The 20,355-nt window shown below is 34.4% G+C and overlaps 1 protein-coding gene across 1 annotated transcript; it reads left to right on the forward strand.

Moving 5' to 3' along the window:
• The first annotated feature begins 18,956 nt into the window (after positions 1–18,956).
• LOC149197259 (uncharacterized) lies at positions 18,957–19,937 on the forward strand. The gene has a single exon (XM_089408623.1). The coding sequence runs from the start codon at positions 18,957–18,959 to the stop codon at positions 19,935–19,937; it is 981 nt and encodes a 326-aa protein (XP_089264749.1).
• The last annotated feature ends 418 nt before the right edge of the window (positions 19,938–20,355 follow it).

A 20,355-nucleotide genomic window follows, 5' to 3' on the forward strand; every position in this document is an offset into this window, starting at 1 on the left:
TTGACTTCAGGCTTCGTCCTTAAGTTTATAAAACAACAAAAATTGACCAGCAAATAAGCTATTTTGCTCACAAGATAAATAAAATTAAAATCAAATTTACATTTCTTAGTCTAACTGTCCCATAATTTATTTAAGACTAATTCTTAAATTAATTACAAAATGGGCTCAAAAGTTATAAATTATTTCTTTAAATAATTTGCAAACAAAATTGCAAATTTGGAACATTCAAAACAAAAGACTAAACCATTTCAAATATTGAGTCCTATCATAAATTTCTCCAGAAATTTATAATATTTTTCTCATTAGCTATTGATGCTATGAACAGTCCCTCATTAACCTTCTATGATAAAGATTGAATGACAAAAGTAAGAAAGTCGTTGAATTTATTGACACATGTATAACAAAATATTGACGTTTAAACTATTAATTTCATAGAAACTAACAACAAAACATTCAAACCGAATAAAAAGATGAATCGTTGTTCATTTTAATAGTAAACTGAAAAAAAAAAAAAAAAGTGAGAATAAAGTCCACATCAGTCTTAAATGTCTTTTTTACCCATTTTTTTTGAGGATAATTTTTAAATCAGCAAGTTCGAAAGACACCTGAAGTTCTATGCAATTCGATGAAAGGAAAATATGGAAGGAAAAACATGTCAAGAATTATTCTTGATTTTAACAAATCTCAACGAAAATACCAAATTTGTAAGAACTTTAACATTCAAAAACAAGCTCCCGAAATTAATGTATTTAAAATAATCCTTCAGCTTATCTCATCTTTTAATGGATCACAGTGAATATTTTTGCAAAGACATTAATGGAAGCTTATGAAAGAATACGCTCATCTCACAGGCGAAGGCGAAGAGTAACGAGGTCTGGCATATGGGCAGAGATATTTCCAATGCAGTTAAGACGGAAATTACGTTTCATCTCACCCAAACACATATGCGACACGCAAACCCCTTTGACTAACTCAACGCAAATCGCTTTGAAGCAACCAAACTGATGGTACAATGCGTCAAATTTTTCAGAATTAAAATCTAAGTAAACTGGTAATTAACATATGAAGGTTGTATGAAACAGAATTTAGATTTTGGTGATCAATGGGGATTTTATATTCTAGATTTTATGCATAACATTCATAATTTGTATCCGCAATATAATCCAAACACAGAAACAAAACCTGGCAAATAACACAATGCGGATGTTATCATATATCCTCGGAAAAATGCGTGTCCGGAACTGAGGCTCTAATCAGGACAAAACCCCATAAATCAAAATCTTGTGACCATATTCGTTGACTGGTAATTGATACATATAGAGCCTGGCATTATACTTAGTAAATGAAGCATAAAGAATCTGGAACTAACATAGAAACTATTAAATTATACTTTTTGAATATGGCATTCGACTGCTGGTCAATACGTTTGAATATGAGATACTGGCAAAACATTAATTGAATATGTACATATAAGAAATGCACGCATAGGGTTTCTAAACAAAACAAAGCCAGAACCCTCTACGCATACACGGAAATTGACTGTTATGCTTAATAGGCCATGCCCAAAAATAAGAATTCGTTTCTTGGCCAACACACAGCAAGGCATAGGTAAAAGGGCTCTGATACCAAATGTTAGAAAATCATAAACTTAAGCAGCGATTCTGCATGCAGAATAAACTCAAAGAATCATTAAATCTTAATGCCCAGGGATACGAGTTACCTCCAGCCATTGGTGATGTTTTGATGGAGGCCACAGTCCACTTGCTTCTTCTTCAGCACTCCAGCTTCTATCCAAGCAAAAGGAAAAGAACACAAAATTTTGAAGGCACTTCCAAGCTCTGCTATCTCAGCTAGATGGTGTAAAACTAAAGGGGATTGAGATATGAGCTTGGGGACCAAACAGATGAACATATAGCTAAGCTTCCATCAAGCTTCTAATAGCTATGTGTTAGATGTCCACAAATCAAGGCAGAGAACTCGAATCAAAGTGATGGACCACTATAGTAGCTCCTAATAACAAATTTAGTAATTGCAGTTTCTTTTCTTAACTTAAGGAAACTACTGCAGTTGGTTTCCATAAGTTAAGGAAAGACTGCAATTCCATAATTGTAGGTAGCAATTGTGCAAAACTTAATGGAGCTAACACGGAATCCATTGGAAAGCTACGGAATTTAACTTCTTTGTACTTGGATTCGAATCGGCTCTCTGGTTTCATTCCATCAAGCATTGGAAATATGAGACTCCTGTCCGTGTTGACCATGAACAAAAATACGCTCTCGGGTCCCCTTCCCGACTCCATGGGAAATCTGAAGCAGCTAACAACGCTACACATACAAAATAATTTGCTGACGGGTAAGATTCCATCCTCGTTAGGAAATATGTCAATGCTTGCAGAGCTGTTGGCAAATAACAATCGTTTGAGTGGAAGCATTCCAGAATCACTAGGTTTGTTGAGCACTAATTTTTATAAATTGGCTTTGGATCAGAATCTATTGACAGGATCTATTCCAGCGTCCTTAACGAAGTTAACATCTCTTATAACCATTGATCTGTCCCAAAACAAACTCACCGGGAATATCCCCTGTATTCCCAAGTCCTCCCAGCTTCAAGCCCTTGTTCTGAACAAAAATAGCCTATCCGGTGACATCCCCGACTGCTTAGGCAATCATCCAAAACTCCACTCGTTGCAGTTATCGTTCAACAATTTCGCAGGCCAACTACCAAATTCTTTTGGTGGGAATTCAAGCCTGGATTTTCTTCACATTTCAAACAATAAGCTTACTGGTAGCATACCCGAATCGTTGGGTGATATGCCAAATCTCAAATTCCTTGATCTGTCAAATATTCAACTAAAGGGAACCATTCCGGAGAAGATGGTCCAACTGAAGGGTCTGAGTGAGTTGAATTTGAGCTTCAACCGTCTGTGTGGCATGATTCCATGAGGGGAACCGTTGGATTCATTCCCTGCTTCTACATACAGCCACAATGCCTATCGTTGTGGTTCGCCTCTTCCTCCTTGTCCTTCAGCTTGAAGGGTGCATGGATTAGTCTGCATGCCAAAATTTGAGATTGTATAATGAGATTCATTACTAAATAAGGCTACCATTATCGCAGCGATCTTGTTTTGAATTTAGGGAATGTTGTCTTTTATTTTATTCTGATATTTTACTAATTAAGATAATGTGTATTTTAAGCCAATACTATTTCGTTGCCCTGGGTACGAAAATATTAAGCGGTTGCTTTTTGTAGCGTTTAGTTTTTATGATGGTGATTATTCATTTAAATTTTATTTGATATTTTGGGCATGGGAGCTTTTTATAAAGAATAATACTTATTCATTAGATACAAATTTATCTTATTCCTATATTTAGTTATCGATGATAAATTAAAAAAAAAAAAATGCGACCATAAAAAATAATGAGACATTGCAAATTAATATATATAGATAGATAATGTAATGAGATAAGTACATATATTATTGTAGTCTAAATCCATCATAAAAAATATTGCTTTACTCTAAAGCTATGATCTGTCCATGAAAGGCTATAAACATATTCCAAAACTGATATTTTCTTAAAAAAAATTATAAGATGTTGCTATGTATATTTAGTTATGCCCACAGGGAGAAACTTGCGAATAACTTTATTAAACTCTTGCATTTTTCACTCACCATAAGCGAGTGTTAATTTTTTTTTGGAAAGATCATCAATTTCTTACTTTTGCTATGAAAAATATAGATATGAGAAAGACAAATAAGTAAGAAATGACAAAGATGAATAAGTAAATTTACTTGATTTGATCAAAATGTTATGATATCTCAGCATAAATTTGTGATTCTTCAAACTAGTTTTCCTTTAAGCCAATTTATTATGTTCATGGATTCTTCATAGGCATAGATCTTAGAAATATGTAGATGCTCAACAAGTTGCAAAAAGAGCTTTATTTCAAAAAAATTACATAATTATTTGTGGAGTTTCCAATAGTACATGAGAAAAAGAAATCTTGTGATAGAGAAATATAGTCTTCCACCAACACCTCCCATGGAAGGGGAAAGTTGTATAATCCATCAAAGTACGCCCATGAATTATATTTTCTTGAGTTAAAAAATAAAAAAGGTTGGTAATATGACAAATATTCTGAAAATTATAGAAGAAGCGACTATAAGATGGAGAATCTAAGCAGAAAAAAAAAACATCACCTTCCCATGGTGTTTTAGGAATCAAGCAACACCTAGTTTCACTATGAAGCTCATGAAATGTGACTCTAATCTTGGAAAAGTTTACTTTATTCTTAACAATAGTCAAGACAAAGAGATAAGTGTGGTTTTAGAGATTGGCGTTGATCACCTCCTTATAATATTGTAGATTCTTTTTTCCTTCCAACTCTTTATTTACTCACAATTCTTCCTTAAATTTGGCACCAATAATATTTTTAATATTATCTTAATTTTGTAAGACCATCTCCTCCCTTATTCTCCAATTGTCTAGCCAAGACTGGGGTCCATATGCCACCGTCACTTGAGTGGGGTTACCTGGCACACATAAAACTGATGTGAAATATATTTGGAGGGGATAAAGAGGAAGTAATAAAGAAGGAGATATGTAGAATTGATTACTAGGTAAACCAACATATTCGTTTCATTTTGTATGAGGGGATTATGGTCTTCTTTAAAGTTGTTGCTTAAGAAATATCAGGCTAGAGCCCGTTGAGGTAGGAGCCTCTTGTGGTTTGTATCCCGCATAAAACATATGGGAGTTGGATATTCCATGCATGTTGTAGCTTGCAGAAAAGTTGAGGTAGAAGTCTCCTATAGGTTGGAGCCTAAAGAAAATCAAATGTAGTAAGGGCGTAGGAGCTTGGCTTTGCACCACAACAATAAAAAACTCATGGTTTTCTCCCTTTATAGGTTTCCACTTGTATCTAGTGTCCATATGTGTTTTTATTATGTATTTATGTGATATTTTTGTTTACTTATTATTTGTTGTTTGCATATTAAATATGTTAGTGATTATATTTCCATCTGCTCGTTTATTGCTTTAGTTAATGAGCTTAAAGCAAATCAAATTAATGTCAATGAATGTACTAAGTTGATTCAACCCCCATACCATTTTATTCAATTTTTCATCAATTGGTGTTACAGTCCATTGCTTGTCTGTAAGCCTAACATGTTGAAGGTAGATTTGGTGAAGTCATGGATTATCAAGGTGGACATGTGCTAAGTGAAACACACTTCCATGAATGTAGAGATAAATAAAATATGAACTGATATGTTATGGACCTAGTGTATGGAAACCATTATGTGATGATTACTATAAAGACTCTCCCTTTGCACAAGAGAAACAGTGGAATGCTAAGGAAAAATGTGTTATGTATAATAATATTCATAATAAGGATTATGGTCTCCTTTAAAGTTGTTGCTTAAGAAATATCAGGCTGGAGCTTGTCGAGGTAGGAGCCTCTTGTGGTTTGTATCCCGCATAAAACATATGGGAGTTGGATATTCCATGCATGTTGTAGCTTGCAAAAAAGTTGAGGTAGAAGTCTCCTATAGGTTGGAGCCTAAAGAAAATCAAATGTAGTAAGGGTGTAGGAGCTTGCCTTTGCATCACAACAATAAAAAGCTCATGGTTTTCTCCCTTTATGGGTTTCCACTTATATCTAGTGTCCATATGTGTTATTATTATGTATTTTTGTGATGTTTTTGGTTTACTTATTATTTGTTGTCTGCATATTAAACATGTTAGTCATTATATTTCAACCTGCTCATTTATTGCTTTAGTTAATGTGCTTAAAGCAAATCAAATTAATGTCAATGAATGTACTAAGTTGATTCAACCCCCATATCATTTTATTCAAGTTTTCATCAACTGGTGTTACGATCGGTTCCTTATCTGTAAGCCTAACATGTTGAAGGTAGATTTGGTGAAGTCATGGATTATCAAGGTGGAAATGTGCTAAGTGAAACACACTTTCATTAATGCAGAGATAAGTAAAATATCAACTGATATGTTATGGACCTAGTGTACGAAAACTATTATGTGATGATTACTATAAAGACTCTCCCTCTGCACAAGAGAAATAGTGGAATGCTAAGGAAAAATGTGTTATGTATAATAATATTCATAATAAGGATCTTGATACAATAATATATTTAAATTCTTCTAAAGAAATATGGGATAGGTTGCAACTCATTCATGAAGGAGAGACTAGTAGCGCTAATACAAAAAAAGCGAAGAGAAAGAAGAATAAGAAAAATCTCTATAAAAAGGAAAGTGTTCAGTCAAATGAGGTCTATGCTAGTGTGAATCGACCTGATTTCCAAGAAGAAAATATAGTTGAAGAACAAGCTAATCTTGGCATAGCCTTGACTCAAATAAAAAGATTGAAGAATGAAACCAAAGACTTGAATAAACTTACGCAGAAATGTGATGAGAGAGAGCATGAGTATAAGGAAAAAATTGCTAATGTGAAGACACAAATTGAAGAGGCAAGGATAATAGAAAGGATGATGACTAGAAAGCTAAAGGAGAAAGAGGTACAATGTGAAAGATTAGAGTCTGAGATCTGTTCAACTAGAAGAGGAGGTTGTCTCCATAAAGAACTCAAAAAAATGCAACCATAAAGGATAACGAAGTAGCACTAAATATACCTGCATAACAAGAAGGTAGATAAATCAAGATTTGAAAAGAAGAAAACAAAAAAAAGTGGCAACATCAAGAGTGAAAGAATGATATGAAGAAATGGTTATTTGGAAAAATTTCACTTGCTACTTGAGATAAATTGAGGAAAATTGGAAGATCTCAAAAGGATATTATTTTCTCCTTCGACAGATATCAACTGTTTTTCTTGCTATGAACCTGGACATGTTGAAGGAGAATGTAAGACAAAGAAAATATTGAATTCATTTACTTCGTACACAAATCATTTTTATGTTATTGTTATCTATGCAATGAATTTGGACATAGAGCTATCGAATGCAAAATGTATGTCAAAAACAGTAGAGATGACTCAAGGATGTTAGAAAATAAAAAAGGCATAAAGATTTTCTTATTCTTGATAATTACTTGTGATGTTCTTGATTTTTTATTACAATTATTTATATCTTATCTTTTACTTAATCAAGAAATTACCAAAGCGAAAGAACATAAAACAATGGACACCAGATCTGGGCACTATAACAGGGAAAACCCCCCTAAAGGGGAAAACTTAGTCAAAATTCTATTCCTTTCAATAGTATTCTTTGGGACTCTTCACCCTAGACAAATACCAAACCTTCACTACACACCAATTCAGCCTTCCAAATCTTGGACCTCTCTTCCAACAACTTCGACTATGTAGCATCTTTCAGCATCAGGCATCTTCCAACATCAACAAAATTTGAAAGACTTTGATCTCGTAATATAGGGCTCAAAACAAAGAGAGAGAGAGATGCACCAAAATTTTATTTTTCTTCTTCTCCTTAAACTCCACCCAAATGGCACTTCCTTTCGCTTCCCAGATTCGTACTTCGCACTTCCCAGCTTCCTTAGAGATATCAAACTTGCTTGAGATGAAGTGATCCAAATGAATTCGAGTTGCTTGTATTTATGAGTTTCATGTCAGGTCTAATTAGTGTCCTTATTCCGACTTGATCTCTTCCAGGCCGAACTTTATGTGGAGGATACATAAATTACATTTGACTCAATACTTAACATTTTTAGACGATTCAAAATCCCAAGAAGGGCCTCTTTAAAAGTACAATGACTCTATTGACTGACAGTAAATTGCATAATTCCTTAATGGGGACTTTGACCTAAAACATGGTAGCCCAAGCATGAAACCCCTACTTTAATAAGTCACAATAATAATAATAATAATAATAATAATAATAATAATAATAACTCTTTTATTTATTCTTTTCACAAGTGATTATAAGATGACTCAAATACATTAAATGAAGACTGAACATAGTTACATTTTCCAACACTCCCTCTTAACTAGGGAGGTATTCATCATATACAAGTACAAGGAAGATCTCAACTATATGAACCATGAAAATATTTAGGCATGGAAATGCCATGGACTATATTCCTGACCAGGGCAATCTATCCATTAGTCTCTTAACAATTTAGGCACCACAATGCCATGGACTAAACACCTTACCAGGGAAATCTATGCATGAGGGAATAAGGTGTGCTCAAGCTTTCAGTCTCCCTAGGTACCATCAGGCTTACTTGCTAACCACCAACCCTAAGATCCAGGTGCGTATACAAAAAAAAAAGCTCTATAATTAACACCACATTTTCCAACGTCGGGACCTATACATGAACACAAAGTTTCGACCATATGTCTTCTTGGGAAATTCTTCACTCACAAAGCCTTAACAATGAAAACATATTAATAAGTGTAGATTGTTGCTTATTTAAGGAATTTCATTTTGTTTTCACTTGGAGCGATGAGCAAATTCTAGGCATTGATGTTGGGTTTATCAAACATGAGATGAAGACATACGATATCTATAACCCTACTTGGGGATTGTTCTGACTAATCGATATGAAGAAGGAAAGAAAATTTAGAAAAGTTTCTTAATGTTGTTTTTATTATTCAATTCCATTGACCAAATTGGTCGTAAATCCCATCATATTCGAAAACAAATAAGGTGTAATTAAAGTTTATATTTATTGAAGGGATGTTAACAAAGATTTCAAAAATGATAATTGTACTAGCCCATTCATTGATGAAGCTATCAATCAATGTGCTAGTAGTAAATATTTTCCTTCATGTATGGATTCTCTGACATATAATAACTTTTAGATAGATTCTTAAGAATAACAAGATTGTGATTATATCCCCTTGGGTAACTTTTTCCATCATAATATGTTATTTATCCTTAAATTGTTGGGGACACTTTCAAGTGGGGCATGTCATATTCTCTTAATGTAACACCGATAATAACCTCATATTATATTGTGAATATCTCTATTTAGTTGGTAAGTTAAGTTCTTTTTTTGGCGTATGTGCCTATGTTATGTGTTTTGAGGCCAAAGTAGAACTAAAGTTAAGGCCCATGTCCCTAAGCACATGTTATGAAGAGTTATACAAATACTGTTTTTGCATATCAAGTTAGAGACAAGAATGGAGGGATAGAGCTCCATAAGGTGAAGTTCATGGGGTGGTGGAACCCATGACTAAGTCTTCACAACAAGAAATCCCATAAGTTAGTTAGACATATAAAACCTAGATTATGAAGATAGAAGAGATGATGAAGTATTGAGGTTGTAAGGCGAGTAATATTTATTATTGATACTTGGATTGTTTCAAACATGCAAACAAAGAGTTGTCATTTCCTTTTCCCTCTCATTGACCTTGTCCAAATAAACCCATATTTTCTTTGAGTAACCTGAGGAAATGATCTATGAGTAAAATATACTATGTGAAGTTCTTGATTTAAGAAGGAAAGTTACATGTTGGGGAAATTGTGGCTAGTGGATTGGGATTAGGATACATATTCGAAGGTAAGAGTATAATTGAAACCAACCCTATGACCTCATAATTAGACATGGAAAACCTTATTAAAATTCCACGGCTAAAGTTCCCTAGTTGCTTGGGGTAAGATTGGAGGTAGAAGGGAAAGTGTTGGGCATAAATTCCCAACATAAGGTTGAGGGAGTGCCCAAGTTCCTTCCAATGGAAGTTGAAAATCCTAAAGCTACCATTTTTTGAAATTTGCTAATTAGTTTGCACTTCAATCCCAAGATGGAGTAGTGGGATATCGTAATGGACTATAGAGTTAGTGAAATGGTGCACTCTCTTGGTTGTGTAAGGTGAGGGATGTGGCATTATGGCTCGAAAGCTTTCTAAAGTTGGCATCTAGTATAATAATTCAATCAATATTGAATGCATGATGAAATTCATTCTAGGAGAGACTTCAACCCTGTGGAGCGAGGCCCCAACTCCGAGGTCACCCGCTATTCAGAGTTCTAGAGTACTTTGGCCTATGGCTGGGAGGAATGTCTAAGCTTTACAACCAATTGGTGATAAAATATGTTCCCAAATATCATGTGTCTAATTCATAGATGTTGGACATTATATGTGTGAACTTATTATGTATGATCATGTAGCAACTTGTGTAATTTATCATGCATCTGTTCTTTATCCATAATGCATAAGAGAAGAGAGATAGGAGGAAAGAGAAGAGAAGTTTCCACAATGTGCAACGGTCCAGATGTTCAATATTGATGAGTATGTAGAAGCGTAGCCTTGATCATTATTGGCTTAATAGAGATAAGGAAAAAGTTTTAAGATGGAAATTTATTTTTAAATGTACATGTAAATCTTAGAATGTATAACAATGCTTTTGGAAAAGTATTCAATTTTTTAAGCATTTTATGTATTTATATAAAATTTTGGTAATCTTTAGGGAAAAATAGTTTTATTCTATAAACTTAATAAAGAAGGAGATATGTAGAATTGATGACCAAGTAAACCAACATATTCGTTTCATTTTGTATGAGGGGATTATGGTCTCCTTTAAAGTTGTTGCTTAAGAAATATCAGGCTGGAGCCTGTTGAGGTAGGAGCCTCTTGTCATTTGTATCCCTCATAAAACATATGAGAGTTGGATATTCCATGCATGTTGTAGCTTGCATAAACGTTGAGGTAGAAGTCTCCTATAGGTTGGAGCCTAAATAAAATCAAATGTAGTAAGGGTGTAGGAGCTTGCCTTTGCATCACAACAATAAAAAACACATGGTTTTCTCCCTTTATGGGTTTCCACTTATATCTAGTGTCCATATGTGTTGTTATTACGTATTTATGTGATGTTTTTGGTTTACATATTATTTATTGTTTGCATATTAAATATGCTAGTAATTATATTTCAATATGCTCATTTATTGCTTTAGTTAATGAGCTTAAAGAAAATCAAATTAATGTCAATAAATGTACTAATTTGATTCAACACCCATATCATTTTATTCAAGTTTTCATCAATTGGTATTACAGTCGGTTCCTTATCTGTAAGCCTAACATGTTGAAGGTAGATTTGGTGAAGTCATGGATTATCAAGGTGGACATGTGCTAAGTGAAACACACTTTCATGAATGCAGAGATAAGTAAAATATGAACTGATATGTTATGGACCTGGTGTACGTAAACTATTATGTGATGATTACTATAAAGACTCTCCCTCTGCACAAGAGAAATAGTGGAATGCTAAGGAAAAATGTGTTATGTATAATAATATTCATAATAAGGATCTTGATACAATAATAGATTTAAATTCTTCTAAAGAAATATGGGATAGGTTGCAGCTCATTCATGAAGGAGAGACTAGTAGTGCTAATACAGAAAAAGAGAAGAGAAAGAAGAATAAGAAAAATCTCTATAAAAAGAAAAGTGTTCGGTCAAATGGGATCTATGCTAGTGTGAATCGACCTGATTCCCTAGAAGAAAATATTGTTGAAGGACAAGCTAATCTTGGCATAGCCTTGACTAAAATAGAAAGATTGAAGAATGAAACCAAAGACTTGAATAAACTTATGCAGATATGTGATGAGAGAGAGCATGAGTACAAGGAACAAATTGTTAATGTGAAGACACAAATTGAAGAGGCAAGGAGAATAGAAAGGATGATGAGTAGAAAGCTAAAGGAGAAATAGGTACAATGTGAAAGATTAGAGTCTGAGATCTGTTCAACTAGAAGAGGAGGCTATCTCCATAAAGAACTCAAAAAAATGCAACCATAAAGGATAATGAGGTAGGTTTAATCATAATGAATATATGTGTACATATATTGCACTAATGATAGCGCATAAATAAGAGGCAGGGGGATGTAAAAACCCTACCCAATACTTGTATTGTAAATACCATGTACATCAAAAACTTAGGGTGCTAAGTCAAAACATATTAATTAGGCTAATGAGCTGAGAATCACTTTTGGGGGGCAATGCACGCATGTGTATGATTGTGCATATGTTTTGAACCCGGTGTGTTTATGTGTATATGATTTTATGTGCTATGAGTCTAGAGTGCCTACTTTTTGCAAATCTGTTTAACTTATGCATACTAATAAACACATAATAGCTGCAAACTGAATTAGAAAAAAATTGTATCGAGGGGACAGACTCCATAAGAAAATAAAAAAGGCTAATATGAGTTAGAAATAATTAAAAAGGGGGGAACATGAAAATAACCCAAGTCCATAAGTGACTTTATGGGGTGCCAAATTTCAAAAAGAAAATTCATGCACATGAAAGAAGCATGTTTTCCTTGAGAGGCAGTTAGCTATGGGGAATGAGAATGGACAACCAAGGATGGCAGCACGAACTACAGGAGCCCAAAAATTGGAACCATCCCTGACTAGAAGTAATATTCCTTGGAAGTAGTGACACAGTCTGAGGGATTACAGGTGCAAAGATGGGTGTGCACTCCTTAGGTGTAGGATGATGGGGTATGTCAGCTTTGGGGCAGGAGGCTACCATCATATGATGCAAGAGTTTGAAGACCCTGAAGGGTAGAAAGATCTCCTAGATACATAAATTTGAGACCATTCATGTTAAGAATAATGCACACTAAAGTTGTTGACACAACCCAAGGGATTGCAGGGGAGAAAAGGGTGTGTGATGCTTGGGTGCAGACTAATGGTGGGCGTGAGCCTATAGGTTGGCCGTTTTTTGGGTTTGGTACCTTCTTTGGTTGATGGTACTAGACATGTACCTCTATTTGGACAAGTAATTGCCCCATGGTGTTGAGGCCCTATCTCGAGGGTGACCGATTGCTTTCACATAATGAACACCATGGTCTATGACTCGGAGGAACATCAAATTTTGTAGCTAGTTTGACATTGAACATATAAGTATTTTTGTAACATTCACTTGGTTATGTTGCAATTTCTTATGAACCCTTTTCTATGTTATGTATTAATTTTAATTGTTGCCTGTAAATTATAATTGTTGTGTGAAAGAAGTAAATTCCATTTAGATGTGTATATCACCATGTTGGGAATATAATGAAAGGGTAGATACAACGTCATAAGGTTTTGTAGTATTGACAGAGAATTATGTTTTGGATGGAGGCTAGAGACATTGTTGGAATTAATGAATATAGAGGAAAATTTGTCCATACCAATTGTTAAAGGGTTATTGGATGTGGTTGCACCAACAAAGGATGGAAATGTCCTAGCGTGGGCTATGAGTGTTACAGTTAAAGTCGACATTGGACAAGGACATCACATGTGTTATTCCTCAACTGGAAGTTAAAATGCCCTATTTGAACCTTGCCTTTCAAAAAAAATCTCCCTATACATTGAAAAATAGTGATGGTACGCAGATCATGGTGGTGGATAAATAAATATTTAATATTGCATAATACGAAGAAAAACATAATCTACAATATACCTTTAGAATATTGTGCTGCATAAATCAACATAATAGGTAGGAAAGTCACAGTTAAATTGGAATATATATATTTTTTTATAAATATAAGATGTTTAAATATATTAAAATAAAACAATAAAATATTATGTAATTTAAATGTGTTGATTAGAATAAATTTTTAAATATTGGGAAAATTTATCATCAAACAAAAAGTAGAAACAACCATAGAATATATTATAGTTGTTAAATTTTTTTATTATTTTTGTTTAGAATATAAGTTTAAAAAATAATTTAAATAATAAAATTTAAAATTAAATTGTCCACCTGGGGTATAGAGGGTGATGGGTGTATTTTTAAGTCTCCTTGATGTGGAGCTCACCCATTTGAAATTCCTTGAGCAAAAAGCTAGTAATGTTAAGGGATGGTGTGGCCTAGGGAGTGCAATACCCAGGTGACTTAAATAACATATATCATTATGAAACAAAAATATAAAGTGATAAAGAATGGCTTCGACTAGTAAATGCACGAAATGGAAGTTGAAAATCCTAAAGCTACCATTTTTTGAAATTTGCTAATTAGTTTGCACTTCAATCCCAAGATGGAGTAGTGGGATATCGTAATGGACTACAGAGTTAGTGAAATGGTGCACTCTCTTGGTGTTGGAAGGTGAGGGATGTGGCATTGTGGCTCGAAAGCTTTCTAAAGTTGGCATCTAGTATAATAATTCAATCAATATTGAATGCATGATGAAATTGACTCTAGGAGAGACTTCAACCCTGTGGAGTGAGGCCCCAACTCCGAGGTCACCCACTATTGAGAGTTCTAGAGTACTTTGGCCTATGGCTGGGAGGAATGTCTAAGCTTTACAACCAATTGGTGATAAAATATGTTCCCAAATATCATGTGTCTAATTCATAGATGTTGGACATTATATGTGTGAACTTATTATGTATGATCATGTAGCAACTTGTGTAATTTATCATGCATCTGTTCTTTATCCATAATGCATAAGAGAAGAGAGATAGGAGGAAAGAGAAGAGAAGTTTCCACAATGTGCAACGGTCCAGATGTTCAATATTGATGAGTATGTAGAAGCGTAGCCTTGATCATTATTGGCATAATAAAGATAAGGAAAAAGTTTAAAGATGGAAATTTATTTTTAAATGTACATGTAAATCTTAGAATGTATAACAATGCTTTTGGAAAAGTATTCAATTTTTTAAGCATTTTATGTATTTATATAAAATTTTGGTAATGTTTAGGGAAAAATATTTTTATTCTATAAACTTAATAAAGAAGGAGATATGTAGAATTGATGACCAAGTAAACCAACATATTCGTTTCATTTTGTATGAGGGGATTATGGTCTCCTTTAAAGTTGTTTCTTAAGAAATATCAGGCTGGAGCCTGTTGAGGTAGGAGCCTCTTGTCGTTTGTATCCCTCATAAAACATATGAGAGTTGGATATTTCATGCATGTTGTAGCTTGCAGAAAAGTTGAGGTAGAAGTCTCCTATAGGTTGGAGCCTAAATAAAATCAAATGTAGTAAGGGTGTACAAGCTTGCCTTTGCATCACAGCAATCAAAAACACATGGTTTTCTCCCTTTATGGGTTTCCACTTATATCTAGTGTCCATATGTGTTGTTATTATGTATTTATGTGATGTTTTTGGTTTACTTATTATTTATTCTTTGCATATTAAATATGTTAGTAATTATATTTCAATATGATCATTTATTGCTTTAGTTAATGAGCTTAAAGAAAATCAAATTAATGTCAATAAATGTACTAATTTGATTCAACGCCCATATCATTTTATTCAAGTTTTCATCAATTGGTATTACAGTCGGTTCCTTATCTGTAAGCCCAACATGTTGAAGGTGGATTTGGTAAAGTCATGGATTATCAAGGTGGACATGTGCTAGGTGAAGCACACTTTCATGAATGCAGAGATAAGTAAAATATGAACTGATATGTTATGGACCTGGTGTACGGAAACTATTATGTGATGATTACTATAAAGACTCTCCCTCTGTGTAAGAGACACAGTGGAATGCTAAGGAAAAATGTGTTATGTATAATAATATTCATAATAAGGATCTTGATACAATAATAGATTTAAATTCTTCTAAAGAAATATGGGATAGGTTGCAGCTCATTCATGAAGGAGAGACTAGTAGTGCTAATACAGAAAAAGAGAAGAGAAAGAAGAATAAGAAAAATCTCTATAAAAGGAAAAGTGTTCGGTCAAATGGGATCTATGCTAGTGTGAATCGACCTGATTTCCAAGAAGAAAATATTGTTGAAGCACAAGCTAATTTTGGCATAGTCTTGACTAAAATAGAAAGATTGAAGAATGAAACCAAAGACTTGAATAAACTTATGCAGATATGTGATGAGAGAGAGCATGAGTACAAGAAATAAATTGTTAATGTGAAGACACAAATTGAAGAGGCAAGGAGAATAGAAAGGATGATGAGTAGAAAGCTAAAGGAGAAAGAGGTACAATGTGAACGATTAGAGTCTGAGATCTGTTCAACTAGAAGAGGAGGCTATCTCCAAAAAGAACTCAAAAAAATGCAACCATAAAGGATAATGAGGTAGGTTTAATCATAATGAATATATGTGTACATATATTGCACTAATGATAGCGCATAAATAAAGGAGGGGATGTAAGAGCCCTACCCAATACTTGTATTGTAAATACCATGTACATCAAAAACTTAGGGTGCTAAGTCAAAACATATTAATTAGGCTAATGAGCTGAGAATCACTTTTTGGGGGCAATGCACGCATGTGTATGTTTGTGCATATGTTTTGAGCCCAGTGTGTTTATGTGTATATGATTTTATAAGCTATGAGTCTAGAGTGCCTAATTTTTGTAAATCTGTTTAACTTATGGATACTAATAAACAAATAATAGCTGCAAACCAAATTAGAAAAAAATTGTATTGCGGGGACAAACTCCATAAGAAAGTAAAAAACGCTAATATGAGTTAGAAATAATTAAAAAGGGGGGAACATGAAAATAACCCAAGTCCATAAGTAACTCTATGGGGTGCCAAATTTCAAAAAGAAAATTCATGCACATGAAAGAAGCATGTTTTCCTTGAGAGGCAATTAGCTATGGGGAATGAGAATGGACAACCAAGGATGGCAGCACAAACTATAGGAGCCCAAAAATTGGAACCATCCTTGACTAGATGTAATATTCCTTGGAAGTAGTGACATAGTCTGAGGGATTGCAGGTGCAAAGATGGGTGTGCACTCCTTAGGCGTAGGATGACGGGGTATGTCAGCTTCGAGGCTGGAGGCTACCAGCGTATGATGCAAGAGTTTGAAGACTCTGAAGGGTAGCAAGATCTCCTAGATACATAAATTTGAGACCATTCATGTTAAGAATAATGCACACTAAAGGTGTTGACACAACCCAAGGGATTGCAGGGGAGAAAAGGGTGTGTGATGCTTGGGTGCAAACTAATGGTGGGCGTGAGCCTATAGGTTTGCCATTTTTTGGGTTTGGTACCTTCGTTGGTTGATGGTACTAGACATGTACCTCTATTTGGACAAGTAATTGCCCCATGGTGTTGAGGCCCTATCTCAAGGCTGACCGATTTCTTTCACATAATGAACACCATGGTCTATGACTGGGAGGAACATCAAATTTTGTAGCTAGTTTGACATTGAAAATATAAGTATTTTTGTAACATTCACTTGGTTATGTTGCAATTTCTTATGAACCCTTTTCTATGTTATGTATTTATTTTAATTGTTGCCTGTAAATTATAATTGTTGTGTGAAAGAAGTAAATTCCATTTAGATGTGTATATCACCATGTTGGGAATATAATGAAAGGGTAGATACAGTGTCATAAGGTTTTGTAGTATTGACAAAGAATTATGTTTTGGATGGAGGCTAGAGACATTGTTGGAATTAATGAATATAGAGGAAAATTTGTCCATACCAATTGTTAAAGGGTTATTGGATGTGGTTGCACCAACAAAGGATGGAAATGTCCTAGCGTGGGCTATGAGTGTTACAGTTAAAGTCGACACTGGACAAGGACATTACATGTGTTATTCCTCAACTGGAAGTTAAAATGCCCTATTTGAACCTTCCCTTTCAAAAAAAATCTCCCTATACATTGAAAAATAGTGATGGTACGCAGATCGTGGTGGTGGATAAATAAATATTTAATATTGCATAATACGAAGAAAAACATAATCTACAATATACCTTTCGAATATCGTGGTGCATAAATCAACATAAGGGGGACGAAAATTGGTCACAGTCAAATATTTGAATACATGTTAAATTCTAAATTAGTCTTTGTAGTTTAAAATTTAAATTGGAATATATTTTTTTTTATAAATATAAGAGGTTTAAATATATTAAAATAAAACAATAAAATATTATGTAATTTAAATGTATTGATTAGAATATATTTTTAAATATTGGGAAAATTTATCATCAAACGAAAAGTAGAAACAACCATAAAATATATTATAGTGGTTAAAGTTTTTTATTATTTTTGTTTAGAATATAAGTTTAAAAAATAATTTAAATAATAAAATTTAAAATTAAATTGTCCACCTGAGGTATAGAGGGTGATGGGGTGTACTTTTAAGTCTCCTTGATGTGGAGCTCACCCATTCGAAATTCCTTGAGCAAAAAGCTAATAATGTTAAGGGATGGTGTGGCCTAGGGAGTGCAATACCCAGGTGACTTAAATAACATATATCATTGTGAAACAAAAATATAAAGTGATAAAGAATGGCTTTGGCTAATAAATGCACGAAATCTATACTACCGAATTTTGAGACATAAAGTCTAGAAAATGCTTTAATACAACATCTATACTATGGAATTGGAAATTGAAACGTAAAGTTCAGAAAATGCTTTAAATATTAAATTTCCAATGCAAATCACGTCAAATAAATATTAAAAAAAGGATTAGTCAAAAGATTAAATTATTAAATTTCCAATGAAAATCTCATGGTTAAAAAAATGATTAGTCAAGAGATTAAATTATTAAATTTCCAATGAAAATCACGTCGTAAGTTTATACGAAATGATGATGATCGAAGGGCTGGGTAATTGTTTTTTCCAGCGAAAGAAAATGTTCTTAAAGTGCGTAATTTAAATAGGTTACAATTTCATTATGATTTTAAGAATTGTGAAAATTGTAGCTTCAAACCAACAGTGCCGGGTAAAAATTGAATAACCAAATTCCAACCTGATTTAAATAGGTTACAGTTTCATTATGATTTTGAGAATTGTGAAAATTCTAGCTTCAAACCAGCAGTGCCGGGTAAAAATTGAATAACCAAATTCCAACCTGGCACAAAACCCTAAAACACTTGGGTGATCCTTTTCGGCATCTTTGTTTTCCGGATTTTAACGTTCTTTGATAATCAAAGCTGACCGACGACTAGTTTGTATCCGAAACCCTAAAATACAAGGATGAAACCCTAACATACAAAGCACGATCATCACTTAAATACCGACTCGATTCGATTCTCCAGCAATGTGGGTTTCATAAAGTTCATGCTCAGGGCCCAAAGGTTTCTGATTACCCTCTGCAATTTCCTTGGCTTCGCAATGGAGAAACCCAGGTCAGAAATCTTAGCATTCGTTTCTGTGTTACTACTGATGTCCTTAAACTCATGCCATGGACAGAAGATAGCACAATGTGTAGAACAAGACCGTGTTCCGTTATTGCCTTTCAAAGCCGGTATCGTGGAGGATCCGAGCGGAGCTCTTAAATCATGGACAGGAAATGATTGCTACAAATGGAAGGGCATGTCCTGCGATAACAATGGCGGTCGGGTGGTGAGCATCATTCTTGATGGGGATCCCATGGGCGCAGGCAACACTAGTTCTTACATGAGTGGAAGCATATCAGAATCCATCGGGAACCTGTCATACCTTCGCACATTTACCCTTATGAGGTGGAAAAATATAGGTGGAACAATTCCAGCTTCTATTTCTCGCCTTTCAGCCTTGAACCATCTTACTCTGGATAACAACAAACTCACCGGTTCGATTCCTTCTGACATTGGCCAACTGCTCAGTCTACAGTCGATGTCTCTCACCGGAAACTTGATTGCCGGTCCTATTCTGGAATCCATTGGAAATCTACGGAATTTAACTTCTTTGTACTTGGATTCGAATCGGCTCTCTGGTTTCATTCCATCAAGCATTGGAAATCTGAGACTCCTGTCCGTGTTGACCATGAACAACAATACGCTCTCTGGTCCCCTTCCGGACTCCATGGGAAATCTGAAGCAGCTAACAACGCTACACATACAAAATAATTTGTTGACGGGTAAGATTCCATCCTCGTTAGGAAATATGCCAATGCTTGCAGAGCTGTTGGCAGGTAACAATCGTTTGAGTGGAAGCATTCCAGAATCACTGGGTTTGTTGAGCGCTAATTTTTATAAATTGTCTTTGGATCAGAATCTATTGACAGGATCTATTCCAGCGTCCTTAACGAAGTTAACATCTCTTATAACCATTGATCTGTCCCAAAACAAACTCACCGGTGTTGAAATTATAATTTCAACTGCAGTGAACTGAACAGCAGTAGCTACTTTATTTATTTGTTGTGATCCGGCGCCCCACATTTTCTCCCGATATTTTATGTCACCGCCATTTACCATCTTTTCACTCTTTAATTATTTTTGTGTTTCCAGAAGATAGAAGATCAGATCCAGCGCCACACCGTTACTTTTCAACAACCGTATTAATGAGCAGAACGGCTGAAACAGAAAAAGAACCATTCTCGAGCCGTAACAGCATTTATCAGCCATAGATTTCATCACCACCGACTCAAGAAATACAGCAAAAGATCAAAACTGTTAATCATGAGCAGAAGAAACTTTATCAGCAAGTTAAGGCGGTGAAGACCCTTTCCCGCACTATAAAATGCAGACACAGCAGTGTAGAAATATATATATAGATAGATTGAAAGTTCTTTTGTAACACACAGCAGTGT

This window comes from Pinus tabuliformis, chromosome 2_2, assembly GCF_031772625.1.
Source record: "Pinus tabuliformis cultivar Carrire ecotype Pingquan chromosome 2_2, CPIR1, whole genome shotgun sequence".
Classification (NCBI taxonomy): Eukaryota; Viridiplantae; Streptophyta; class Pinopsida; order Pinales; family Pinaceae; genus Pinus; species Pinus tabuliformis.